This window comes from Madurella fahalii (genome assembly GCF_045866475.1).
Source record: "Madurella fahalii IFM 68171 DNA, scaffold_4, whole genome shotgun sequence".
NCBI lineage: Eukaryota > Fungi > Ascomycota > Sordariomycetes > Sordariales > Madurella > Madurella fahalii.
In genome coordinates, this window is record NW_027263974.1 from 2,042,638 (window position 1) to 2,069,016 (window position 26,379).

The 26,379-nt window shown below is 58.1% G+C and overlaps 9 protein-coding genes across 9 annotated transcripts; 3 read left to right on the forward strand and 6 right to left on the reverse strand.

Moving 5' to 3' along the window:
- Window positions 1-1,661: 1,661 nt before the first annotated feature.
- On the reverse strand, window positions 1,662-4,653 carry MFIFM68171_07603 (Serine/threonine-protein kinase ppk16; the record flags this gene model as incomplete). The annotated part of the gene is made up of 5 exons (XM_071063023.1): window positions 1,662-4,075; window positions 4,125-4,272; window positions 4,328-4,445; window positions 4,513-4,541; window positions 4,606-4,653. The coding sequence occupies 5 exons, from the start codon at window positions 4,651-4,653 to the stop codon at window positions 1,662-1,664; spliced, it is 2,757 nt and encodes a 918-aa protein (XP_070919124.1).
- Window positions 4,654-6,072: 1,419 nt separating this feature from the next.
- Window positions 6,073-8,235, reverse strand: MFIFM68171_07604 (C2 domain-containing protein; the record flags this gene model as incomplete). The annotated part of the gene is made up of 2 exons (XM_071063024.1): window positions 6,073-7,249; window positions 7,310-8,235. 2 exons carry the CDS (start codon window positions 8,233-8,235, stop codon window positions 6,073-6,075), a joined length of 2,103 nt encoding a protein of 700 aa, XP_070919125.1.
- A 626-nt stretch (window positions 8,236-8,861) lies between these two features.
- MFIFM68171_07605 (TRAPP II complex TRAPPC10 C-terminal domain-containing protein) lies at window positions 8,862-13,596 on the reverse strand (the record flags this gene model as incomplete). The annotated part of the gene is made up of 2 exons (XM_071063025.1): window positions 8,862-13,501; window positions 13,563-13,596. The coding sequence occupies 2 exons, from the start codon at window positions 13,594-13,596 to the stop codon at window positions 8,862-8,864; spliced, it is 4,674 nt and encodes a 1,557-aa protein (XP_070919126.1).
- A 469-nt stretch (window positions 13,597-14,065) lies between these two features.
- MRI1 (S-methyl-5-thioribose-1-phosphate isomerase) lies at window positions 14,066-15,329 on the forward strand (the record flags this gene model as incomplete). The annotated part of the gene is made up of 3 exons (XM_071063026.1): window positions 14,066-14,207; window positions 14,258-14,323; window positions 14,374-15,329. 3 exons carry the CDS (start codon window positions 14,066-14,068, stop codon window positions 15,327-15,329), a joined length of 1,164 nt encoding a protein of 387 aa, XP_070919127.1.
- Window positions 15,330-15,811: 482 nt separating this feature from the next.
- On the forward strand, window positions 15,812-17,268 carry MFIFM68171_07607 (Peptidase M20 dimerization domain-containing protein; the record flags this gene model as incomplete). The annotated part of the gene is made up of 3 exons (XM_071063027.1): window positions 15,812-16,518; window positions 16,611-16,993; window positions 17,081-17,268. 3 exons carry the CDS (start codon window positions 15,812-15,814, stop codon window positions 17,266-17,268), a joined length of 1,278 nt encoding a protein of 425 aa, XP_070919128.1.
- An 83-nt stretch (window positions 17,269-17,351) lies between these two features.
- Window positions 17,352-18,930, reverse strand: CDC43 (geranylgeranyl transferase type-1 subunit beta; the record flags this gene model as incomplete). The annotated part of the gene is made up of 3 exons (XM_071063028.1): window positions 17,352-18,085; window positions 18,142-18,187; window positions 18,241-18,930. The coding sequence occupies 3 exons, from the start codon at window positions 18,928-18,930 to the stop codon at window positions 17,352-17,354; spliced, it is 1,470 nt and encodes a 489-aa protein (XP_070919129.1).
- A 734-nt stretch (window positions 18,931-19,664) lies between these two features.
- On the forward strand, window positions 19,665-20,433 carry MFIFM68171_07609 (Increased loss of mitochondrial DNA protein 1; the record flags this gene model as incomplete). The annotated part of the gene is made up of 3 exons (XM_071063029.1): window positions 19,665-19,802; window positions 19,869-20,007; window positions 20,096-20,433. The coding sequence occupies 3 exons, from the start codon at window positions 19,665-19,667 to the stop codon at window positions 20,431-20,433; spliced, it is 615 nt and encodes a 204-aa protein (XP_070919130.1).
- Window positions 20,434-20,845: 412 nt separating this feature from the next.
- On the reverse strand, window positions 20,846-24,358 carry MFIFM68171_07610 (N-acetyltransferase B complex non catalytic subunit-domain-containing protein; the record flags this gene model as incomplete). The annotated part of the gene is made up of 9 exons (XM_071063030.1): window positions 20,846-21,667; window positions 21,739-21,857; window positions 21,908-22,754; window positions 22,813-23,119; window positions 23,176-23,516; window positions 23,569-23,658; window positions 23,710-23,796; window positions 23,862-24,143; window positions 24,215-24,358. 9 exons carry the CDS (start codon window positions 24,356-24,358, stop codon window positions 20,846-20,848), a joined length of 3,039 nt encoding a protein of 1,012 aa, XP_070919131.1.
- Window positions 24,359-25,008: 650 nt separating this feature from the next.
- On the reverse strand, window positions 25,009-25,466 carry CHCHD7 (Coiled-coil-helix-coiled-coil-helix domain-containing protein 7; the record flags this gene model as incomplete). The annotated part of the gene is made up of 4 exons (XM_071063031.1): window positions 25,009-25,053; window positions 25,116-25,143; window positions 25,218-25,325; window positions 25,399-25,466. The coding sequence occupies 4 exons, from the start codon at window positions 25,464-25,466 to the stop codon at window positions 25,009-25,011; spliced, it is 249 nt and encodes an 82-aa protein (XP_070919132.1).
- Between the last annotated feature and the right edge of the window lie 913 nt (window positions 25,467-26,379).

Sequence of the window (26,379 nt, forward strand, 5' to 3'; positions counted from 1 at the left end):
CACGCCTGTTGGGAGGCATAGGATGGGACTTCCTTGTCTTGCGGTCGCTTGATCAACGCGCAGGGTCGTGGCGTGGCCGTATCTACGCGCGTCCTAGCAAAGCTTGCCTAAGTAGGCTGGTGTTGATGTTGGGTAGTCTGTGCAAAGGACGCGGCAACGATATCCTTGGAGAGCGTCATCCGCTAGGACGGCTGGGGTTGCGGAGGAACAATGCTGCAGGACTGCAGGCACTGCGACTTCGCGAACAACCGTAGCTGCTACTTTGGAAACCTCCCAGGCCTTGTCACGCACAGGATGTTTCGTACCTTGTCCTATGCGCGCCTTCTCCCGAACTATTTGCGATATGCCAGTTTGCCTGGGTTGCCCTCCCGGGAGTGCAGCGTCCCCTGGATGGGTGACGAGCTGTACCAGGTTGGGGACCTGCAGCTCGCGATCCGGTGCAGCCGCCCACAGCGTCGGAGATTTCGTAGACGGAACCGGCGAACGGCGTAGCGGCGGCCCATCCCGTGTCATGGCCCACTCGCAGCGTGGCCGACCTTCGTTCGACAGTAGGCCAGATGCACGTACCCCCCGTTCCCAGCGCGGTAGCAAGTGGTAATCTGGAGCGATTGTTCTTTCTATTATGGCGCCGCAGCGCCGCTCGGGGAAACGGCTCTCGAACACGGCGGCTGTAGTCCCAACCTTGCGTCGCGATCAGGGGGCTCTCGTCATGCCCACCCAACATGTTTGCATGTTTGATTTAGACGAGACCAGCAGCAACACGACCAAGGTTAGGACAGTCTTTGCCTCTTGATCCTACTCAAACCACCCAAAACCAGCCCTATACAACCCACCCTCGAAATAAAAGATGCCCTCACCGCGAATGCATTCCACGAGCCGGAGGAGGCGCTAGCGGAAGTAGGGCACGGCATGAGCCGGCATGCGGAACGGATGACACGGCTACACCAGCCCATGGCCGTGCGTCTGGCAGTGGCCCCGCCCGGCCCGTCCTCGGAACCATTGTCCACAGGTGCACGGGTAGGTTCCGTTGCACGCGGGATTCTCTAGCTTAAGCGTCCCGTCGGGGGGGGGGCGCATCATATTTGCGGCATGGTGTGGACACGCTACCGCAGATCAGCCAGCATTTGCCATTACGAATTAGTAGACTATCAGCCGGTCTAAGAATGTGCCGCGTCTCATTGATTCGCAGCTTCTTCCGCTTTACATCTCGTTTACGCTTGGTTGCCGGCTGAGGCGGCATCACCGGTGTTTGCCTGTTCACGTGTGGTCCGGAAGCAGAAACGAGAGAAGCCGGAGGATCTAAGACCCCAAGACTGAAACACCTTAGAAAGGGAATAAAGGCATCCCGTGACTATGTATTAACACTCTCGTGGTTGTATCCGCATGTCCATGTGCATACGAGATCACCCTGGTTGCTCCTCGCTTGATATAAACAAAATAAAACCGCCCGTTCGGCTGGTGGTATCCCTGATCAACAAATACACATCTAGCGAGAAAACACCCCTCTCCAGACCACAATATCCCTCACAAGTGCTCTCGTACACAGCCAGCATACAAATCAGACTCTCTTCTTCCGCTCCCCTACAAACTACCACCTGATTATTGCTTTGCAAGCCCGAGCCGCCCCCGACTACCCCGACACTCGTCCGTCACTGCCGCCGTTAACCAGCCGGTTTTATCGTCGCGGCAGGCTGCAAGCCCACGGGCCTCGCCTGCTGCTCCACCGCCTCCTCTTCCTCTTCGCCCTCCTCATAAATCTTTTCTTCCACCACCTCCCCAGGGCCCCTAACGATGGGACTAAACGATTCAACCTCCTCCACCTCCTCTTCCTCCTCCCCAACCCGCCCAACCACAACCCCTTCAAACCCCTCTTCCTCTTCCTCCTCGTCTTCATCCACCTCCTGGATCGCCATTTCCCCACTCCGCCTCCCCAACCCGCTAGCGCTCGCGCTCCGCGAATGACTGGCCGATGCCGATCCCTCTCTCCTCCCCTCCCTGGACCCTCCACCCCCGGAAGAAGCGAAGCTCAGCATGGGGCCCTTGAACAGATTCCGTTTCCGCTTCGCGAACATGACGCCGCCGCCCGAGAACGGATTCGGGCTCCCCGGCGGCTGCATCATCATGACCGCCGCGGCGCTGCTGCCCCCAGACGACGACGACGACAAGGCAGTCCCCGGGGGGCCCTCGTTGAAGAGAGTCATCGGCGGCCCGCTGCGGTCGCGCACCAGACGTATGTTGCTCGGGAACCCGCCCGTCGTGGGTGTGGCAGGGAGCACTTTGACCGAGTGGTGCGGGCTGCGGCTGTGCTGCATGGGCGTTTTCGAGACTGAGGTCGAGACGGACCCGTTCGACGACGTCGAGCTGGCCTTGCTGTGGCTGTGGTGATGGGTCGGGTGGTGCAGGGAGCGGACCGATGACACCGATGACGAGGTGGACTTGCGCCCTCGCAGCCCTGTCGCGCCGGATGATCGCCGTACCGTCGAACGGGGCGTCAACGGTGAGGGAGACAGCGAATGGCGCTTGTAAGAATTTGACGTGTGCATGCGCGGGACGTGGCCAGCGATGGGCGGGGTGGTTAGGGTAGGCGAGATGGGGTGCGAAGAGAGACCGCCTCGAGACGCTGATGCCGAAGCGCCCTTGGGCGTGTAGCCGTTGGCTACCACCCCCTTGGGAAGGCTGGACGTATTAACGGTCGGGCCGGAGCTGCTCGCGGGATACTTGCTCGTCTGCGGCCGCGGGCTGTCTTTCAGCTTGACGTCCTTCCCGCTCGCCGGCTTGGCTATTAGATTGGGTGTTGACTGGCTCCCTCGTCTGTTCGAGTTGATGTGCCGTTTTGTACTCTCGACTAGCCAGTGCGTCCAGTTTTTCCAGGTGGCGAAGATTGTGTGTGATGGCCGCTTCTTCACCTTTTTGTGGTCGCCCACTTCCGAGGCGGCGTTGGCGTCCAATGCCTCGCTTGTTGTCACTAGATGGAGCGTCGAGCCCCTCGAGCGTGCGCTGCGCAGGATTCCCTCCTTTGGCGGCGGTATCGGCTTCCGATGTCTCGAAGAGCTGACGGATCTGATCGAGTCTTTGTCGATAGGAGGCGGTGCCACTTCGCTATCCGGACTGAGATTCCCATTCGCAATCTTGGCCAGGTCGGTAAGGTCGGGCATGTCCGGGATCGTCAAGCTTGGATAGTAGCCGCTCCTCCTCTCGGTCCTGCCCCGCGTCCTCGGCGGCGGGGGATCGGATAGCTTGACGAAGTGTGTCTCCTCCACGGTCGCTAGGGCGTTGAGACGGCTCGAGGCCTGCGAAAACCGTCGCGAGTTCCGATTTTCCGCCTCCCTCTCCTTGCGCTTCCTTTCTCTTCTCTTGGCCTTGCGCTCTTCCTTTTCGATCAGAAGCGTCCACCAGCCGGCTAGTGCGTCACAGCGCTGGGCCAGTACGTTCTCGATGACCGAGTCGATATCTACGCCGGCACTGCGCATCCGATGCAGCGTCTCCTTTTCTAGCGGCGTTGAGAAAGGCGCTGGGCGTTCGGTCTTGAGGATCTCCTGTTGCTGCTGCGCGTATTCGGCGAGGAACGGGTGGGCCAGGATATCGGGAAGTGTCGGCCGAAGCAGAGGACGCTTCGAAAGCAAGAGCTTTAGGAGGGACAGGGCGTCTGGCGGTATGTGATCCGGGTAATTGGGCTCTTGTGTCAGGATCCGGGTCCTCGTGACATTGTCGTCGTCGTCGTCGAACGGTAGCTCACCGCTGAGCAGCGCGTATAGTATGACCCCCAAGCTCCACACATCCACCTTCTCGCCGGCATATTTCTCCCCTTTGAGCATCTCTGGCGCTGAGTAGCATATTGTCCCGCAGAACGTCTGCAGGTAGTTGGCCTTGCCTTCGTATTCGCGCGTGAAGCCGAAATCGCAAAGCTTCACGTTCTCGTGCTTGTCGAGGAGGATGTTCTCGAGCTTCAGGTCTCGATGGACGCAGGACTGCTGGTGTACATAGCACACGGCACCGACCAACTGCGCAAAGATTCGCTGAACTTTATCGACGGGCAGTTTGCCGTGTTGGAGGAGGTAGTTGTACAGCTCATCGCCTGTGCAGGTTAGAACTCAATCCTGGTCGTTTGAGTAGAGCTGTCATACCTGGGCAGTATTCCAAGACCAGCCACACCAAAGTCTCTGTCACTATGACCTCGTACAGGCGGGCGATATGTGGGTGGACAAATTGACGATGGTGGTGGATCTCTCGGGCGAGGTTCGAGTCGTCCTTGTTGGCCGACTTGAGGACGACCTATCCCTAGTTGTCAGCCGTGTCAGAGGGAAGCATTGTAGCATCGATAGCGCACCTTGGAGCCATTTGTGAGCTTGTGCGTGGCGAGATAGACTTTGCCGAACGACCCCTTGCCAATCAGCCGGCCCAGGGTATAGTTTCCGACGGATTTAAGGTCCTTGTTCGAGAACTCGCTGTACAAGGCGGCGGTCAGTGGCTTGCGGATAAAGTATGCAATTGCATAGAGGTTGGGTTTCCTACTCGAGAAGCTCTTGGTACGACTGAGCAAGCTAGTGGACTCGAATTAGCCGCCGTGGGCATAGAATGTATGGCAAACGAAAGCTGAACACGCACCTTCGCCTTCCGCCCAAGCGCCTCGGCCTTCACCTTTGACGTCTGCATCCCTCCGCGGCGTCGGGACGGAGCCCGGTCCTCATCCGCCTGCCCGGGGCGCGCGAGGCTGAAGAGGCTGGCCGTGTGTGTCCGCGGTGTCCGTCTCGGATCGCCGTTGCGTTTCGGATTGGATCAATCGTTCGAGCAGCTTGACATCAGCCCCGGGGAAAGGAGCAATTGCAACTCGTCGTGAAAGACAGTCGCGAAGCTATCCAAAAGATTCGCGAAGCCCGAGTCTGGACTAACGACAGGGTCTTGTTGGAGGAGGATCGGGAAGTCAGGGTCCGTTCAGCTGAGGCTGGATTTCGAGGAGGGGCTGTCAGAGCCCGCGTTCTCGGCTCGGCCGCGATGAGAGATGCCGGACCGACTCTGGAGCTGCTCGACGCGACGGCAACAGCGGCATTCGAGGGCTCGGAGGAGGCTAGTAGGGCGCAATTGTCGAGAGTGGAACGGGTTCGGGCAGGAAGCTCCAAAATTGTTAGCGTGATCCGCATCCAGTCGGAGCGCCGTAGGTTCTCGGCCCACAGTGGGGGTGCCGCTGTAATTAGAAAGGGGGCACTCGTGTGCTGTACATACTGTACACTACAGTATTGTACCGGGTGCACTATTCTGTAGGCACAGTACATACTTTTTTCTGGGCTATTGTCGTTTTGCGTGGAAACACAGTTGCCGGGTTGGATGCTGGTGCTAGGTTATTATTACTGATGCGTGGGACTCGGAAGAGTGTCAGGGGCTATTTTCTCCTTTTTCCCAGAAAGGGGAGAAAAAAAAAATTGAGGATTTCTGCTGCCGTGCAAGGGATAGCAAAAGCCGCCCTGAAGAATTCGCAGCTCAAGACTTCCAGCGCCATGGTTGGGTGCTCGTTCCAGAAGCCGCAGGGGCGCCAAGGCCTCGGGAGCCCCAGATCGAGCGTTTTGATCTGGTGGTCTGGGACATCCCTGCATGTCGGGTGTCGGGGGGGTGGGGCGGGCCTACATAGTATTTCTCCCAGCCACTTCCATGTCTTGCAGCGGGCGTTTTATTCGCGGTCCCTGGATGTGCATTCTTGTTATCGTCGTCTCCGGTTCGATACGAGAGGACAAGCAACGTGGTGGTGTTGGACGCGCAAATCCGATAGCTCACATCGTCTGCCCACGCAGAACGGCGGTTCGATGCGGATGCGGGGTCACGTAGGAATTCCAGGCACTAATAGCTATTTGACTTCTACCCTTATTCTCACTGTCAACTCCCAGTTCCCGGGATGCAAGCATCATTCCGGGAGGAATGATCTTAACGATTCAACCTAAGACCTTGATCACCTGAGCACAAGTTGATCCAAATTCCGCCCAGACCCTTTCCGTTCCATGCAACCCAGCTAAAGAAACAGGAAACAGCTTCCATCATCAAATCATAAAAAAAATCATAACCCACCATCCCAATCCCAAGGAATCACCTCCCATCCTCCCTCCCCTTTCCCTTCCCCTTCCCCTTCCCTTCTCCCTTCCCCATCGGCAACCCTAACACCTCCCTCCACCGCCGGGGCTCCCACAGCACCTCAAACGCCCTCTCCTTCTTGCTGCGCAGGCCGGCGCCCGCGCCGTCGCGGTCGCCGCGCTCCAGCTCGCCCAGCCGGCTGTCGTCGTCGCTGCTGAAGCTGCTCCCGCTCGGGCTCCGGTTCAGCACCATCCGCACCACCTGCCCGCCCCGCTCGCGCTCCTTGACCTCCTGCTGGGCGCGCTTGATCTCCTTCAGCCGGTCGTCGGCGCAGTGCAGCGCCTGGACGTCCAGGCCGGGGAAGTTGTGCTGGAGGAAGCGGCGGAGGTCCGGGAGGACCGAGGCGTCGGGCCGGTAGGTGCCCGAGTCGTTGTCGATTATGAGTTGGTAGAGGTGCGGGTCTGGCGGGGGAGGGGCCGAGGGCGGGCCGTCGCTGGGGAGGGAGGGTTCTGGGGGGTGAGTGGGTTGGTCAAGGTTGTTTTGGTGGCCGTCGTCGTCGTCGTCGTCGTCGTGGCTGCCGTTGTTGCCTTTGCTGGCGTTGTCTTTCCCGTTCCGGTTGGGTTCGGGTTCGGGTTCGGGCTGGGGCTCGGATTCATGATAGCCAGTGGAACCGGCTCCATCGTTATCCCCATCGCGGGTAACTTCAGATTCAGATCCAGGTTCGGCATCATTGTGGAGGTAATGGTGATGATGGTGGTGGTGCCGCCGGTGGACGGGATGGGCGAGCCGCCGGATCAGGAACTCGCCCGCGCAGGCAACATACGTGGCCACGTCCGCGTGCATCGTGTGCTTGCTCAGCAGGTCGATGCCGAATTCCTTGCCCGTCTCGGTGAACCGCATCAGGCCGTCGAGAGTGATGACATAGGTAAAAATGCGCCCGCCCTCATCAAAATGCGCCATTCTCAGCAACTGCAGCGACGCTTCTTTGCTGCATGGCTCGAAGGTCCCGTACTCGGTGCCCGAGTCATAGTTGTAGATGCGGTTGTGCTGCTTGTGCAGCACCTTGTTGAGGATGCGTCCCCTGACGCCCTGCGACGAGAACATGCGACCGATCATGGGCCGGAACTCGACGTAGCGGTGGTAGAGCCTCGAAGGGACGGGGCCCGAGAGCTGGATCTCGTTGGCTTGGAAGCTAAAACGACTCGTCAACACAACTAAACCAAGTATCAAGAGCGCCGTGATGATAACTCACTCGTACTTCTTCGTCTGACGATCCCCTTGTTGGCCCGACGGCTCCGCATCGTCCTGCTCGCCCTTGTTCACCTTGACGCCCGTCAACCGCCCGATCATCGGGCTGTAATGCTTCACCCATGTGGTCGGCCCCACAGTGTACATCTGCGCATGTGGAGGATCCGACTTTCCCAGCACCTTGATGCTGATGTGTAGCCGCGGGGTCACGGAACAGTCCCCGCAGAGCACCGAGGTAGCCCCCCGGACGATGTAGGCCCGCTTGCTGCCCGAACGCTTCTTGACTTCGAATATCCTCCCTTCTGGCCCCAGACCCTCCCAGTTCTCGTCCACATAGGGAACCCGAATGGTGACGTTGCCCAGTCGGTCATCGCGGTCTGGCCAGTCCTCGTCGTAGAGCCGGCACTTGAGTGTGAATCCCGACGCCGGCACGTTGGCCACAATCCAGTCATCCTCCCAGGCTGGCTCTGTGGTCCTTCTCAGAGTCCGGGTACGGTGTGTTAGCAGCGGGTCTTCCTTGTGTCGTTTTGGAATCGCAGATATTAGGGTAGCGTGCAAAAAGGGGTCGGACGATTTGAGATGGAGGTCGCCGACGGGTAGGTTGAAGGCGCGGTGGAACGTGAACTTGACAGTGTACCCTTGTGGTGCGTCGGGGAGCGGTGTCGGGTCGAAACCCCCCGGAGGCTTAGATTTGGTCTTGAGCTGCTCCTTCTTGTCGATAAGCCTCCCCTTTTGCTCATGGAGCTTCTCATGAAGGTCGCTAGTTGCGGCGGGGCGGATAACCTTGGCGCTATCGTTGCTGGTCTCCCGCGTCTTTGGTCCTTCCCCATTCTCAGCACTTTGCGGACCCGGGCCATGCTCCGGGGGCTTTCCGTGAGCGGAGCTGTTTGGTGAAGCTGTGGCGCTCGGGGTGGGGCGGGCATCGGCCATTGGATGTCCGGAAGACATGGGAGCTAGCCCGCAGTCAGTCTGGTGTTCACGGTTGGCGTATAGTAGACCCCGTTGCCGCCGGAATGATGGAAGGGCCTGGATATGAGCGGGGGTCGCTTTTATCTATCCAATGACTACGGAGCAGTGCGCGATTGATTGATTGTCCCGATTTTGACTGCGCGCTCATTGCACCGGGTCTGTTTCTGAGGAAGACTGAACGAGGGAGTCGAGGACCGAAGGTTTGGATGACTAGATATTCCGACCCAGGTTACTCGGACGGCTACGTACAAACCAACCTGGCCGTTGAGTCTGGCCCATTAATCTAGTCAGCATCCGCTGCGTTGTGTCGGTTTGTTTTGTCGCGGGGCTGGCTACATAAGGTAGCCATTGTCAAGCCCCAAGCTTATTTCCGTCCAGTGACGTCATGCCGTGCCGAAGTTTCAGGGGTCGAGTCCGAATGGCCCGGAGTCTTCACGCCTTGGCGACCAGTTCCATCTTTGATCTCTCAGAGACTCGTTGGGGAAGGCCAGTAGATAGATATATATTAGAGTAAGCGTGCCATTCCAATCATCCCATCCTGTTGTCACCTCACACCGTCTTCCCCCACCCCCAAAAATATCCACCATTCAAACAACCGTCCTTCCCGTACCCAACCCTGCCCTCCCGCACTCCAGCACCAGCGGTCCGCCTCCAGCACCACTCGCATCCAAACTGACCGTCACCTTCCCCCGGTCCGCCACAACAAACACCGTCTCCCCGATATTCTTATAATCTATCTCGCAGTGCCCGCCCACCGCAACCTCTGCTTCCTCCCCGTCGTCCTCCACCCGCTTAATCTCCACGCTCGGAAACGGCAGGTAGCCTTCCCTCAGCGGGATCAACACGATCGGGATATCCGCCTCGGTATCCGGCGTCGACGTCTCGCTCTCCGCCGCAGCGGGAATCACAAAGTGCCCCTTCCGCCGCCCGCCCAAAAGCCACATGTCCCCCGGCGCCGTGATCTCGTAGCCAAACTCAGCATCCTCCTGCCTCCTCCCCCCGCCTCCTTCGACAGCCGTAGCAGACGCCGCCGCAGTGTCCCATATGCGCGTCCACTTGAGGTGCAGCGTGGCCGGCAGCACCTGGTTGACGCACACCGTCGGACACCCCGTCTCGGGCGTGTCTGTGCCCGTGACTGTCTCCAGCGGCTGTTGCAGGCGTATGTCGGCCGTGTGGACCACCGAGACCGAGGGGAGGTCGACGGGGATGAGGATGGTGCTGCTTCTTGATGCCGTCGCGGTGTCGCGCGGGTCAGGGAGGCTGAGCTTTGGGTGGGTGCGGAGCCAGTCGCGGATGAATGTCGTTACGCTGGAAGGGGAGCTGCTGTCTTGCGGATCCGTGATGGCGAGGCCCAGCCCCGCAAACTGCTTCTCCCAGCTGATGTTGGAGAGGAAAGATGTTGGGAGCTCGCCGAGGAGGGCTGCCTTCTCGAGGTCGTAAGCCGACAGTCCGCTTCGGACCCAGCTGAGGACTTTGGACACCACCAGCTTGGACAGCTCCTTGAGGGGCGTTTCGGAGAGATCCTCGACGAGAGCCTGCTTGAACAGCGCCTCTATCTCGTCTTGGATGACGCTGTAGTAGAGTTTGAGGTACAGCGTCCTTTTCACCTTGGGGCCGAGCTTGGAGCCTGGCTTTCTGGTGATTTTGTACAGCAAACTCGTCGGCTGCTTGGGGAAGACCACCACGGGCTGGCTCGGAGGCTGTCCAAAGTGCGATTCGAACACGTCTGAGCTCAGGAGCTCGCTTTTGAACAGTCTTAGCGGACTGTCACTGGCTGTTGACACGGCAAACCGCGAAAAGAGAGCATCGTGTTTGAATATGTCTTGGACGTTGACTTCTAGGGCGAGCGAAATCGGAACCGACGACGCCTTGAAGAACGTAAAGCTCCCCCTGTCAGTTGAGTACGTCACCTCAGTTCGGACAGATACATCGAGCACGTCTTGCTCAACCGTGAACGGGAACCTGATTTTGATAGAACTGTTTGGCGGCATTGCGCCGAATGTGAAGGTACCGCCATCGGTCTTTGTGGGCTGCGGCGAGCCTATCACTTCGGCCTCACTCATGACGAGCCGCAAGCCGCCAGTAGCGGACTTGATTTTGACCTCGCATGTCTTGACCGTGTTCCACCCAGTCGATATCTCTAGATCCAGCGACTTCTTCTTATCGAGCTGAAGATCCTGAGGCCCCATAAGCTGCACATCGAGGCAGCTAGTGCGCTGATACAAGGTCACACGAGCATTGTTGAGGGCTGTTGACGACTTGTCCAGGGGCTGGTTGATGTCCCGCTCGAAATGCAGCAGCACCTTGTTACTGCTCAGGCGAATTTGGTCAACTTCGAATGTCCCTGCCATCATGACAGTGCTCTGAACCCGCACTTTGTTTGACCCAGGCCTGATCGTGACGGGACCTTTTGTCTGCAACCAAATCTCCTTGTTACCTCCAGAAGCTGGGCTTGAAATGCGCACCTTGACCGAAGTCGCCTCAAACTCATCGGCCAATAAACTGTGGAGGTCCAGAAACAGCGAGAAGCTGTCCTGGCCGTCGTCGTAAAATGGTGGCCCGTCAAGCCCCATGTCGCAAAAGAGGCTGGTCAGCGGGATCCTGACGTCCTTTTCCAGCGAGGCCGACACCTCCAACAAATCCGTAAGGAATCCGGATATAGCCGACGGCTCAGGGTACTGTGTTGTCGACGTAATCCCGATCCTGAAGCGAGATTTCTGCTGCAACCTGTCCCTCTCGGCAGCGGCAGCTTTGCATAGAAGTTGGCGGAGAGCTTGATTGACGTAGTCGTCGAGTTTCTTGAGCTCCTTTAGACACTTGGCATACATTACAAGCATGGAAAGCTCAAGCAGGCTCCATCCGGTCTCGCCGAAGAAGGGAATGACCCTGTAAAAGTAGAACGCAGCCTCGGTGAATTCGCCGAGGTGAAACTTCAGGACGGCGAGATCAGCCATGCTGGCTTGGACCGAGTGTGCGTGGTTAGCCACTGTGTAGTGCCGTAGTGCCTTGTCAATAAGCGTTTCGTAAAGGCGGTAAAAGTCGTCCTTGTTGTCGAGCGCTGTTCGGAGAAGGGTATTGCTCACGCCGGCTATTGACGTCTGTAGCCGGTCAGCGGTCTCTGGTTTGGATTTCGCTTCGTTGTCATCAACATTCAGGTTAATGTCCTCCATCTCTGTGATCCCGGTCTCGCCTACGATGGGCACGGAAGCCCAGCCATCTGTCCAGCCCCGTTTCTTGCCACATTCTTCGAGGACATTTCTGGACAAGGCACACAGCTCTGCTCTCTGCGCAGCCAGCTCTTCGAGACCGTGCTTGAGGTAAGGGGGAGCAGGCATGTTGTCGTCTGCCGAGCGCCTAGGACCGGGAAACCCTACAGGGCTCGGCGGGGGACGTTGAGCGTTCTGTGCATTGAGCGACGAGCTCCTCGCGGGATGCATCATGGTCTTCGGCTCTGGTATTGAGGCCTTTTGCTCGTGCGCCTCGGGTGAGCCCAGCGTGGATGGCGGAATCGGGAGCGCTTTCGTGGACGTCTGTGCAAGGATCTGTTGAGCGACGGAGAAGGCGAAGGAAGCAACCATGTTATCGACGACCTCGGCCAGGAGCGGATCTAGGGCGACTTTGGCATCTCCCCCGCCTTCCTCACCCTTCTCCGTAGACGCCATTGAAGCAATAATGTCTCTCCTCATCACCGCTGACACAGCGGGAACAAACTCGAGCGTCCTCTTGCAGATCTCTGCTAGCTGCGCCAGGTTCTCGGCTTCATCTGTCATTTTTGGGAGCGGTGTTCTCGGTGCAACACCCCGTGGGGCCAACTCTTGTTGCTCTTTGAGCTTAGCCAAGAGCTCCTCCCGAGTCGACCACGCATTTCCCAGCCGGAGAAGGAGCGCAATTTGGCGGGCAAAAATGTAACACCTAAAGTCAAACAGGGATACGTTGTTGGCAAGGATAAGTTCCCGATACGGCTTCTTCGAAGCTGTGATGGGGATGCCGTCAAATTGGTCCGCTTTCTGTTTCTCACCCGACTGAAGGTCGACAGCCTCCTCCTCGTCGAATTCTAGGTGGCCGCCGGCGATCTCGGTCATGGCCTTTTGTGCGAGCTCCTTCAACTCTGGTGTGTAACTGAGCAGCGCGCCGCCATGTGTCTCGGCGGACCCCGTGAGGGCCTGCTCCTGGATGATGGCATCTAGGCCGACGCTCAGCTCATCGTACCCGACCAAGGCATCCTCAACCAGGCCGACGCTCTCGAAGCCTCGAGCTAAGCCTTCTTTGAGTATGAAAAAGGTGCAAAAGTTCCAGCCGGGCAGGCTTCTCTGGCCATCCCTCTCCTTGATGTCTTCTTCGTACTGGCTGACGCGGGTGTCAAAACTCGCCAGGATGAGCTCCTTGAATTTGGTTATCAAATCTGCCCACGCGGCCTCGCTCTCCTGCTCCGTCTCCTGGTATCCCGTGGGCACGGCTGGCACGACGCGCGGCAGCATGTTATAGGGCACATCGTTGATGCCGATCCGGATCTGGCATACACGGTCGACGGCGCCCTTGGCGGAACTATTAAAATCGTTCCGCATCTTTTCCAACAGGGTGCTGGAGCCACTCCGCCACCGCGACGAGGACTTGGTGGTATCGGAGCCCGCGTCTAGCGCCTTGCTGTTGGCCATGCGGGGCTGCGTGGCGGCCGCCGAGTTTGGGAGCACGACGTGGAGGATGAGCCACTCAAAGGCATCGTGGTTTTCGGCCCTGCCCTGTTTCGCCTGAGACGGCGGCGTGTTCGTCTTGATCCACTCGCGTATTTCGGCCCTTGTTGTCGACTTGTACGTGTCGTTGTCGTCGCATCTGACGAGCAACACCTTGAGATACGGCGTGCGACGCAGCCCGGGGATCTGGTGTCTGCGCTCCTTCCCGGCCCCTCCAGGGGGGCGGAGGGTGCCGGCGGCCGAGTCAGGCTGCTCCGTGGAGGCTGTCCGGCCGCCAATCGCCGCTGTCTGGAATCCATCATCGCTTTTGGCCGGCGTAGAGGCATCGGGCAGGCCGGGGGTTTTAGGGTTCGGCGAAGACAGCGGGGTGAAGATGTTGGAGTAGTCGACGCCGGCGGGGACGAGTTCGACGTGCAGTGTATTGATAGACCGCAATGGCCCGGCGTGAGACTGCCAGTTGAGGTCGCGGAGCGGCAGCCGGGGGATCAGGCCGGGCGCGAGGAGCTTGTAGACATCGTGTGGGTCGAAGTACTCGACTGCAGCAGAAGAGGCGTTAATGTCAGTGGAACGGCGGTATCGCAAAGCAACGTCTCGAACCTGTAACTTTTGAAGACGAGAAAGGCTGTTCCATGCTGAACAGCCGGGGCGGGGTCTATAGCATGACCCTGATCAAAGCCCGTGATCAACACTGGAGTGGCTGGTGGTAAAAAGGTACCTGGAGCGGGCCGTTTGAGACGGGCGTCGGTGGCACTCACCGGCTCAGCCAGGGGCAGCTCAGGTCTTCCTCACCTTGGCACTTTTCGGGAATAGCGCGACCCTGCACGGGTGCTGCTTCTTGGCAGCCGTTTGATTTCTTCTCACTGAGCTACCCCACCAAAGATGTCGCCCGCAGCGGCGTGGCGGGGCATCTGATACCAGGCTCTGCAGCTCCCTGAAGAGACATTTTCACTCTCGAAGTTTGGGATCTCGTCTCCCTGCTCAACCATATAAGTTAGTGTATCTAGCCTACTATAATTATTCTGCCCTTTTCTGTTCTTTACCTTTTTCTTTTTTGTCTCAATTATCTCTCTCTTCAGAGATTGCGCACTTTGAGAGCCGCCATGGCGACTCTCCAGGCGATCAAGTATTCGCGGGGCAAGCTGTTAGTCCTGGACCAGCTCAGGTTGCCTCATGAACACCACTACGATGAGGTGTCAACTGCTGAAGAGGCGTTTGATTGCATACGGTCCATGAGAGTGAGAGGTCTGTCAAATTCCAATAATCTAGTAAATTTTGTTGCTTACCATTTCCAGGAGCACCCGCTATCGCCATCGTCGCCGCTCTCGCACATGCCGTGGAGCTTTACAACGGGAACTGCAGTGAGTGAGCCCATGCCAACCAATTCGGCTCAAACCTAACCTCAGACCAGCTGCGACCACCCCAGAAGACACAATCGCGCACATCGAGTCGCGGTTAGACTATCTGAAGGAGAGCCGGCCAACAGCCGTGGACCTCTCCAATGCCATCTCGCTCCTCAAACTCGCCGCCAGAGCTGCCAAGCTCGAGGGCTTAGCGCACCCCGAAGCCAAAGAGGCCATCCTGAACTCGTACATCGAGACAGCCGAGAACATCCTGGCCAAAGATCTCGAGAACAACACATCAATCGGCTCCTTTGGCGCCTCGTGGCTGGAGCAGCAGTACAATGCCACATCAGACCGCAAAATCTCGGTCCTGACCCATTGCAACACCGGCTCGCTGGCTACATCCGGCCATGGGACTGCGCTGGGCATCATCCGGACGCTGCACGCGCGAGGGCTACTCCAGCACGCCTACTGCACCGAGACGCGGCCCTACAACCAGGGCAGTCGGCTGACCTCCTTCGAGCTAGTCTTCGAGGGGATCCCGTCGACGCTGATCACGGACAGTATGGCGGGTGCGCTGTTCTCGCTGCATCGGGAACGCATGAACATTGGCGCCGTCATCGTGGGTGCCGACCGCGTCGTCCGCAACGGCGACACGGCCAACAAGATTGGCACCTACGCCCTTGCTGTGCTGGCCCGCCACCACGGCATCAAGTTTGTCGTGGCCGCGCCGACGACCAGCATCGACCCTGAGACGGAGACCGGAGCGGGCATCAAGATCGAGGAGCGCAAGCCTGAGGAGCTAACGCAGATCAGCGGCGCCGTGGTCAACCCTGACGGAAGCATCGACAAGAGTCGGACGGCAAGAGTGGCAATTGCGGATCAGAGGATTGGTGTCTGGAATCCGGCCTTTGATGTTACGCCGCACGAGCTGATCGATGCTATTGTCACGGAGAGGGGGGCGGTGGTGAAAGGGGCTGATGGAAAGTTTGACTTGAGTAAGGTGCTGTTGCCTGGGAGGTAGTTATTTCAGCAGTGGAGTTGTCTGCCAGGATAAATAGCGGGCAGTGGTGAAAGAAACATGACACTGCGTGGTGGCACTCTTCTGTGTTGCTGGTGTTTGTGATGATGTGCAAATCACGTTTGAGAGTCCATTGAATTAACATGAAGGCCGTGGATCAGCGGGATTAGAGTGGACGCTATATCGGCTAATTTCTGCTAAGGTGTGCACACATCTGCCAGCACTCAAGACATGTGATATCTATTCCTTACTTGTTGCCGTATTGCCCGAGCCCCGTTATCTGAGGCTATTCTCAAACGACCAAGTGTATCGTGGAGCTTACAGCCGCCGCAGGCTTCTCAACATCCCCACACCGGGCACTTCCCACGGGTTTGGGGGTCCAAATTGGGGTAAGCTCCACCTTCGCCATGACCTCATCGCACCGCCAATTGGGATGACCGATTCATTCTCCCTCATGCGAGTTCACCAGAGAACCGGGACTGAAAATGAAGCCAACGGCTCAATTCCTGCTACTCTGTAGCGCACTGTGCTCTCTGAGCTCAGCATCTTTAACTGACAGCCAACGCCCCCTCGGCGCTTCCACCATCCCGGGCACAGATCCGCACCAAGCGCACCCGCAACGCGATGCGCCTTCATACCGGCAGAGCCTCCTTTCCCTCCACAAAGACCTCGTACAGATTCCCTCCATAAGTGGCACCGAGAGAGATGCTGCCGTCTTCCTCGAGTCCTACTTGACCAAATACGGCTACACCGTTGAGCTCCAGCAACTCCCCTCAGAGTCGCGGTACAACGTCCTGGCCTTCCCGCCAAGCACAAACACAAACCGTGACCTCGCCGACCGCGTGCTCATAACGTCCCACATCGACGTTGTCCCGCCTTACATCCCCTACCGCATAAATGACACTACCGTTCCCCCCAGCTACGACTTCACCGACCCCTCCATAACACCCTCCACCCTCCTCTCAGGCCGCGGGTCCGTAGACGCCAAGGCAAGCGTGGCCGCCCAAATAATCGCCATCCGCGAGCTGCTCTCATCCGGCGACATCCCCGCCGACCAGGTGGCGCTCCTCTACGTGGTAGGCGAGGAAGTAGGCGGCGAAGGAATGAAATACTTTTCCTCCGTCCTCGGCAACGACAGCATCAAGCTCAAGTCAGCCGTCTTTGGCGAGCCAACTGAAAACAAACTGGCCTGGTATGTTACGATCTCCCTCCCCCGCCTTGATATATATAAACATGTAGACATCACACTCTCCCAACCGACTAACATTACCACCCCTCGCGCAGCGGCCACAAAGGCATAGCCGGTGCCACGCTCACAGCCCGGGGAAAAGCGGGCCACTCGGGCTACCCCTGGCTCGGGAAGAGCGCCACCGAGGTGCTGATCCGGGCGCTGGAGCGGCTGCTGCGCGCCGACCTGGGCAGCAGCGAGCGGTTCGGCAACACGACGGTCAACGTCGGCGTGCTGCAGGGCGGCGTGGCCGCCAACGTGATCGCCAAGGAGGCGAGCGCCAAGCTGTCGATCCGCGTCGCCGTCGGGGACCAGGCCACGGGGGCCGCCATCGTCCAGGCGAGGACGAGGGAGGTGCTGGCCGCGGTGGATGAGGAGGCGTTCACCCTGGAGTGGGTTACCGGGTACGGGCCGGTGGAGTGCGAGTGCGCGGTTGAAGGTGAGTTTATTCCTTGTGCGGCGCATTCTTGGGCGGTAGCGCGGGGGAGAGGAGATGTGTAGGCTAATTTTTGTTTGCTGCGGGCAGGGTTTGAGACGATGGTTGCCAACTATGGAACTGACGTGCCTCATCTGGAGGGGGATCACGTCAGTTATCTTTATGGGCCGGGGTCGATCTTGGTGGCGCATGGCGATGATGAAGGGTTGCGGGTAGGCGATCTGGAGGATGCAGTTGAGGGGTATAAGAGGTTGATTGTGCATGCGATTAAGGCCTGAGAGCCCGGATTGCCTCTTCGGAGTTACTTTGCTGCCGAGATACCATTTCAATGTGTTAGAGGTTAGAAATCCGCGATACTTTATCACGAGCCAAAATACCCCCCAACAGCAATTAGCCAAGCCGGCGTCTCCCCCCTCATGGCCAGCCCCATCTCGACAGCTTCCCTCGTCAGCTTCCCAGCCCGCCCTTCCTCCCTCACCCGTCCCACCAACGCCGCCCTCGCTTTCTCAATCACCCTCACCGTGTGCACCGGCACGACCAGTGCGCTATCCAGCTCGTTCAGCCCCGGCTCGCCCATCACGGCCAGCGCCGCCAGCCCGAAGCAGCCGTGGTACACGTCGGGCGGGCTGCCCGGGTGCTTGCTGAAGCCGCCGATGCGGTGCGCCATCTTGTCGAGCAGGAAACGCCGCGCCGGCCGCCAGTCGATGAGGTCCTTGCGGCCCAGGTTGGCGAACGCGCCGCCGACCCACCACGAGTAGCACGTGTCTGCCACCTTGTTGCAGCGCCCATTGCACGCCACATGCCGCAAGTTCTGGGAGAGCGAGAGGTCTGCGAGGCGCTTGGGTAGGAGGAAGTTGACTGCTTCGTCGAGGTCGTTGTCGTCATCGTCGTCGTCGTCGTCTTTTGGGTCGTCTAGTTGGGCGAGGTCCGAGTCAGGGTCGAGGTAGGCAAACTGCCGCGAGGTGAGCCAGTGGATGAGTCCCGGCATGTTGCGGATGCCTGAGTGGAGGATGTTGCTTGAGTGTGAGGCCGTGCTATTTTCTATGGGGCGGTCAAGGAGGGAAAGGGCAGCGATTGCACAGTACGCGTAGCCAGCTGGCCCGGTGTTAGTGACAAAGAGGTGGTGTATGAGGGCGACTTGGAGTACGAACCGTGGGGTTCTTCCTGCGAGCTGCCGGCGAACCCGCCATCATATGTCTGCACGCGAGTCAGAATTACTCGGGAGCGGCGAAAGGTTGGATTGCAGGTACCTGACTCCTCAAGATGTAGTCTGCCAGCCCCCGAGCATCAAAATCCTCAACCCATCCGGGCTCACCCTCTCTGACGTCGCCCCTCAACATCCACCGTATTGACGCGGCAATGTAGCAATACCGCATGTCATACCCGCCGCCAATAAACCAACCATGGCCAGGAAGCTGCCTCAGGACCTCCCCGAAGCTCCCATCCTCACGCTGCAGTCGTCTGAGCCAGCGCAATATTTGAACCCTGTCCACTCCGTTGAAAGCGCCCGCTTCGTCCCCTTCATCAGCCAACAGCGCGAGCAACTGCAACGCGAACAGCGTAGCCGGCAGATTAGCAACCCCGGGAGGCTCCATGTCCTGCGCGCCCGTCTCAGGCTCCCAGTACTCATACCCCTGGAGGGGAAAGACGAGCGACGAGGTCGCGGCGAAGCCACCGCCGGGCTGTTGGTGGGAGAGAATCCACTCGCGGAGCTTCCTGCGGTCTTCAGGGGGTATCAATGGCTTGGTCTGGGAAGCTGCTTCTCCGCCCGGTGTCTGTGTCAGGATGCAAATGGAATTGATGATAAAGTACGCCAGGACCATGCGGTTGCCCTCGTTGGAGAGATAGTGGTGCGGAAGGGGCTTATCCAAGCACATCTTCCAGTATCTAAGATGGCGCTCAATGTCGAGCACCGGTTCTGTGTCGTCAACCATGGCCATACTGATGCTTGCTTTCAAGGGTGCAGATGAGAGCTTTGTGCGACAACGTAAATCTCTCTATTGAGATCCAAACATATCTCTGAACCCAGAAGCGCTGTCCGCAATTCGATGAATTCTTTGGCCAAAATCCCCAAAATGCTGCGTTTTGGGGGCTTTCAACTCGTCGAACGCAGTGAGGGGCAACAAGGAGCACCCCGCCATCGTGGCCCAGGTCAAATATTGCCCAAGTCAAATATTACCCAACTAGGATGAGCGACGACGGGTAGGCTCCAGCCACAGTTTCCCGGGGATTTAAGCATAAACTGTGGCTAGGGTGTCAGCTGCCAAACCATTGCAGGGCAGCCAATTACACGCCCTCGTCTATCGCCAGATGTGGCCGATAAGGCATGTGAAGCGTGCACCTTGAACCAACAACGATTGCCTTGCGCAGCAGCAACAACTCCTACTCTCTCTTGGACAGGGCCGCACAAGGACGGCGCAGGCAGTGGCTCCAGACTCTTTGGTCTCTGCCAACAGAAGTCAATAATTTTGTCCAACTATCTCCACCCGCTGCCTCTCTATTCGAAACTGTGGTTCTGAGACGGCTCCCGACGACCTGCAACCATCCCCTGCCGCTGTCCATCGGCCCCCGAGACACTTAAACTCGCGCACCCGACCCGACAATCACAGCCGATGACCTCTTTGACGTCGACACCGCCGATCCAAGTCCCCGATACCCGACATTCGCTAACACCATGGCGCTCATATCCGCTAAGACGATCATCACTTCGCTCTCTCTCTTCCACATAACCCTGGGCTTCTTCTTCCTCACCAATCCGGGCACCGTGGCCGACCAACCAGTGGTCTACCTCCTCGGCGAATCCATGGGCCTGGTACTTCCCTCATGCCCCTCCACTCCCTTCCACAGCGCTGACCTAACCCTCCACCGCGCATGACAGCCGCATTCCCGGTCGTTCGAAGCGCCATCCCCGGCACTCGGCTTCCTCGCCGTCGTCCTCGGCATCCTCGGCATCTGCGACGTCGTGACCCTCTCTCTCCCGGACGAGATCAGCCTGGTCCACCACTGGGGGATGCAAGGTACAGTAAACCCCCTTTTTTTCACCTGATTCCCCACCAGCACCGCCCGAAGTTGCATAACTAACGGGGCCTCCCCGTCCGCTCCCAGCCCCGCTCCGGCTGACAATCACCTTCTTCCTGACGCTGTACTCGTTCTTCTTCTCGGCGTCCTCGCCGCTCTTCTACACCGACGACCCTTCCTCTCCGCCCTCCGGTTCCTCGGCGCGGTTCACGCACCCTTCGGCGCACCACGCGGCCCATAACCCCGCGTACATCCCGTCCGGTTGGGGCGGCGACGCCCTCAAGAACAGGGTGTTCTTCAGCTTCATGTTTGTCGAGACCATCAGCTGGTTCTGGGTGTGGGTCACGCTGCAGGAGGAGCGGCGCGAGCTGCTGACGAAGAAGGCGAGAAGGCGGTCGAGCGGGAGTAATCACCATGGGCATTGAACAAACTGTTGGGGTTTTGGGGGGAAAACAAACGGGGAGAGGAGATGGCTCCGACTGGTTGGGGAAGGGAAGGAATGAGGGATGTGATTCAGAGACGCAGTTATGGTTCGGCATATGTGAGAGAAGGGGCTACATTTGGAGGGATCGTGAATGCCTTACAAAGCAGGGCCGGCTTTCTACACTTTCTTGTCTGGTTCGGAATGCATGAGATGATATCTTTCTAATTTAGTTAGCATAGCGGGACGGGTCAGCGAAGCATCTAACGGGTGCGGGCAAGCAGGAACTAGCATTTTACCTACACATTTTTTTCCCTCCTCTCTATTCATCCATTCATTCGAAAAATATCCCCTTATACCATCCTGTGCCCCCCTTCGAAGACATTGCGGCAGCCCTTCCCTCAAACACATCATAATCACTCCATCCGAACCATCCCCCATCCCTTCATATTCTCCCTCCAGCTCTCGATGACCTTGCCAGCCCACTCCTCGGCCCCCGCCCTACCCCCGACAACCTCGGCCAGCGCTTTCCCCACCTCGTCCTCCCCTTCCTGGCCATCCCCGCCAAACACCAGATCCAACAAGCGGTCCAGCCACCCGCCCTCGGCCAACGCCTCCTTCAGCCGCTGCACGGTCCCCTTGACCTCACCCAGGGCGCGCGCGGCGACCTCGGCGAGCGCCTTCATCTCGACCAGCGCGTCGCGGTGGAGGCCGGACCGGCCACTCCGGTCGCGCGCCAGCTCCTTGTCGTGCAGGGCCAGCACGAACGCGGCGCTGTGGCGGATGGCCAGCGCCGCGTCCCGCACGCACGACAGCGTGTGCATGTCGGCCAGGGCGTAGCACGCCTGCGGCATGCGCGCGTCCGGGACGGGGTGCAGGAGCGGCAGGGCGGCGCGGAGCGCCGAGAAGGCCGTCTTGATGGACGACGTGGCCGTCCAGAGCGTCTGCTTGGGCGGCGGGTCGGCGCGCGAGCTGGAGACGCACGTGAGCAGGGCGGCCGGGAGGAGGGCGAGGATGGTGTAGTAGTTCGTTTCCGGGCCCGTGAGGAGGGCAGGAGTCGACGGCCTGTGGAAGACGTCGGCGAGCGAGTTGCTGAGCCGCGAGAGCACCTCGAGGATGTACTCGCGGTCGCGGAGGGCAGCTTCGTTGGCCTTGGATGGCTTGTATTCCTTGGGTGGTTTGTACGCGAGGAGGTCGAAGTACTGCTCCGAGAGAAACGCCAGGTGGGCGCGCTCGTCCTGTGGGGTGAGAGGGTTAGTTGGCCGGGTTGGAGTAACAAGACAGAAGAGGGGAAGGGGGTGTGGCTTACTGAAAGCCCAGGTCCGAGGCGGAGATATTCGTGGATAGGCGGGCCGTCCGGGCTCTCGAGATTCGGAAAGGAACCGTAGTCCGTCTTGTTTACCAGGACGGTCTTGTCCGTGATGTTCACTAGAGATCCGTCAGGAGAAATCCAGAGCCACGGACGGCATGACACTCACTGGCTAGGGGGTGCTCCTCGATTTCGCACTCCATCTTGCCACCGAAACACCTCGTCGCGCGCCTCTCCTCCACCAAGGTCATCATCATGGTGCAACTCCTGCGCAGATTGCTGTCGTACTCTGCAATATCGAGGATGCTGGTGTAGCTTCCAGACGAAAAAGCATCCCAGATGCGCAGGGGACAATCGTCTCGTAGTGTGCTGTTATAGTAGGCACGTAGCGGCTCCATTAGCGAACGTGTGCCTTGAAAAAGCCCCGGGGAGAGGCTGGATATCCTGTCGAAGAACAAGGGGCTAAGCGCATCTTGGACTGTCCTCTTCACGTCCAACGGGATCCAGAGCTGGTATGCATACGAAGGACAGCCAAGTAATAAATATAGCTGGACTAGAAGCAGTCGCAGCTCGTTGTCGCTGGGCGTTACTTTGAGCTGATGGTCGAGAAGCAGCACCGCTTGCAGAAACGGACCAGGCTCGATATCTTGCCACAAGGAGTGAACCGAGTCTGAAGTCCGCGGCTGCAAGCCAGATAGCTTGAGGAACGAGGTGCCCATGACGAGTGCTAGGTCGAGCCTGGGGTCTTTGTCCAAGCGAGGAATGGCCTCTAAGAGGTCTTTGTCGCTATTTATTTGTTTGTACGTGGCTGATGCGTCGACGATGATTTTCTTCAGGCAACGCTTGCATGGGAGCGAGGCGAGAGTGGTACAAAACCGGCATTTGTATGGTTCATCTCGGCCTCCGCCGTCGACAACAGACGGCTTAGGTGAGATTGTCTGTGGGCATGTTGTGAGAAGATATCGAAGCTTGCACTCCAACACCCTTAGTACGACTTTCCGAGCCTTGTCGGATTTCTATCCGAGCTGGTTAGTCTGTCCTCTAGAGGCTAGCTTGGTTGGAGTAGAAACACACCTCATCCACGATCCGGGGCACGACCTTTTCCATGAGAGCCTTGATTTCCCCGAAACCAAGCTGCGAAACGTATCCCTTGATGTCGTCAAACGCAGCCAGTCTCTCAAAATATTGGTCCAGAAACAGGCCAATCTGAACCACTCTCGGCGATAAGGAGGTGGAATCATGGTTCGGATTTAGTGTCGTCACCTGCAGCCAGAAGGTCGTCTCTAGAAGGGCGAGGCTAAGATTTTTCTTGTACATCTCACTCGCTCTATCTTTGATATCGATAAACCGTTTCAGAAGAGCTTGTACCTCGCTAATCGCGCTGTAGGGAGAGCCAGTGAGCATGCCCAGACTTAGAAGAGGGATGGAGGGGCATACTTGTCAGGATCTGCCGCCTGGCCCGCAGCTGCCGCAAACTTCTTCCATATCTGCAAGTCGCAAGAAAAGAAGGGCGTTGTGCTTCCGTTAATGCCCAGAGTCAAGGCCTCGCGGCAAATGTTATAAATGTGATCCCATTTGCCCCATGTCTCTAACGCATCGAGGCCCTCGCAGAGGAGAAGTTTGTGGCCCTGCTTGAGCTGGCTAACAGCTCCCAGTTTTGGACTCTGCAACCGAGAGATGAATTCCTCCTTGGTCCCGTGGCTCAGCAGCACCCGGTAGTAGAGACATATCTCTTCTTCTGTCAGGAGACCCCTATCCGTGGGCTCCAACTTTGTTGACTCGGGGCAAGTCAGCACAGTTTTCCTGTATACCAACAGAGAGTGAACATACATTTTCGGTCAAATCAGCAGCTCGCTCGAGTTGCCTGACCGCCAACAGGCTATAGACCTTGCGGCTGGCATCGGTACACTGCGGGCTGATCTATCCATGTCAGGCTTGAGTAGGGGAAAGGGCCCGGAAGGTGAGACACACTGAAAGCAGGAACGTTAGAGTGATGTTCCAAAATAAGTACCGGCGGTCAGTAGAATTGGTGTGTGTCTTGTCCAGAGTCGTGGCGATCTGATAGGGAAAGTTGATAAGCACGGTGTTTCGGTGACCAGGCGAAGTTGCATGATATCACCCACCTGCTGAGCGCTCACGAGATCCCATTTCTCAAGACAAGCTTGCAGGCATTGCACGGCCAGGGGGCTTGTGGGATTCGCCTTGGCCCAACGTGCCCTCAGGGGTCCCAAAGTCTCGGCATACTCAATCTCGTAGCCCAGGAAATCCCGGCAAGCCCACTCGTACAGCTCGATGGTGTCGATATCTGGCGTCTTCTTGTTCTTGATGAGCTCATCGATGGCAACGAGAACCCCGCATTTCTCGGCGGTTCCGTCAAGCTGGGACTCGGCACACATCTTGATTGCCTGGCCAAAAGAATGAGATGCCGTGTCAAGACCGAAAGCAGGGGCCGGCCGGGGTGACCGGTTACACGCACCTCGTAATACGGATCCTTGAAGGTTGCTGCCCGCTTGGTGGCGAGGCGGACGACGGCGTTCCAGTTCCCATCGCTGAAGGCCGACTGCAGCTGCACGTCAACGCTGCTCCTGAGCGTCGGCCGGCCATACCTGTATGAAGACATGGTGGCAGGCCCCGGTTCTGCACTGTACAGCGATCTGTTTGCGGTCGTGCGTGAGGAAACAGCAAGGTCATCCAACGTAGGGTGGGAAGGGAGCCAATAACGATGGCGGGGCGCACTTTGTCGCGAATTCAGTGCAGAGTTGGGCGCCCTTTGGTTGTTCCCACGCCCGCGACGCCCAAATCGGCTCTTTGCTTACGAATCCCAGGTGCAGTCCGGACCAGGACAAGCTCTCTAGCAGCTGGCACCTTTCCACTTCGCACAAGCTCCGCTGCCCAGCGATCTGCTCTAGAGGGAAGTTTGAAAGTGTTGACAGCCGACGCAACTTTATTTGGTGGGGTTGTTGAACATGGCTCGTGCGCAGCGGGACCCCACCTACCATGCGCCGATGGGAGGAGCTCCGATTCCCGTCCCATCTTCGCCGACTGCTCGGCAACGATCCCTGTTGCATTGCCCCTGCCGGTATCCCGAGCTTTCCTTGCCTCACTGAGAAGAGGATATATCACATGTATTGTACAGTACACTTCTACGACGGGGTTTGCTGCTTTCACCGGTAAATGTACGCGAACAAGCAACTGCTCGGCCATCCGAGTCGCGGGATACCGGGACAGATCTCGCTTCTCGGAACCCAATTCGGAGGTGCTGGATTGGCCTCATGCTGAACTGCTCCCTCTGCTGCCCATCCTCCGCTTCTCTATCTGCTCGCCGGCCGTGCTATGTCAGAGACACATCCAAGGAGGGGGAGAAACACGCTACGTACCCAAGCCTTCTTGCAGTCCCTATACGCCCTGCGGTTCCGCGCCATCAACAGTCAGCAAAAGCCTTATTCCGAACAAGGATTCTTCAGCGGGCCACCACTGACTGGAAGTAATCCCCACAGAAGGACCGGTCGCCTCCATTGCGATGCAGGCATCGTATGCTCCGGGCGGCAACGTCTTGACACGGGTCGAGGAACTCGCTTCTGTCCTTCCTGTCGCGCGTACAGCAGATGTTAGCTTTGCAAGCGGTGCGCAGAGCAGAGCGAAACCATCATGGATACTAACGATTCGAATTTGTCCTTCGTCTCCCGGTTCCAGGGTTCCGCGCTGCTGCTATCTGCGGTAGATGCCATGGTTTCCGTATCGCGGTGAACTGTTCATAAGCGAGCAGTGCGTGAATGTGTCGCGCGTTCGCATTCGATCTCGTGGTGCAGCGGCCATCGATGTTGGATTTGCGAGGAGAGCCGCTTGGTTGCCGAAGGATGCCAAGCTTTCTGCACAGACCCATGTCACCTGGCGACTCCCGTCAACCCCTGTTACTGTACGGTACCTGAACAACCCCCTGAACGGTCACAAACCATATGCATGTCGAGATGCTCACCTCAGCCGAGTTCTCACTCGGGTATTGAAGGGATCTTGCGCAATTCTTGAGACGGAACTGTGTAATGTAGGGCATGGAGGGGGCGAAGTACGCCCCTAATCCTAGACAAAGTATTGTCAACTACGCTTCAGTCCGCTTCGGGCTAACCCCCAGCTCACTTGCCTCTCCGATCGCCATATGAACTTCCCCTGTTCAGCGAACCTAAGGGCCGGTTGCTTCGTACTCTGAACCTTTCTTATTCGACTTCCAGAACAGGGACCAGTTCCAAAGTGGCTCCGAGATATGGGATACAGGATACATAAAATAAGTATTTGTGCACGATGAACGGCTTCGCTCAGGACCCCCCCCCCCCCCAGGCCGGTTCCCGTTGCCGTGGAATCGAGATTCGGTAAAGCCACCATAAATGAAAATATTTCTCTCTGGCCCTGGGATGATTCTTGGTTTCCGCGGCTTGCAATTCTCCCGGCCCAATCCTGAACCTAGGGTCGAAGCAAGTCAGGTACTCATTCCCCATCTACCGCATCGCCGCAATTCTTGGTGTCTACTTCCAAACCTCATATCGCGCAGGACATCAAGATATCCAGAGAATTATACTCGCCCTAAAGTACCTCGCATTTCTTTACGTTCCCGGCTTCTTGCTGCAGGTCACGATTTGGTCTTCTACC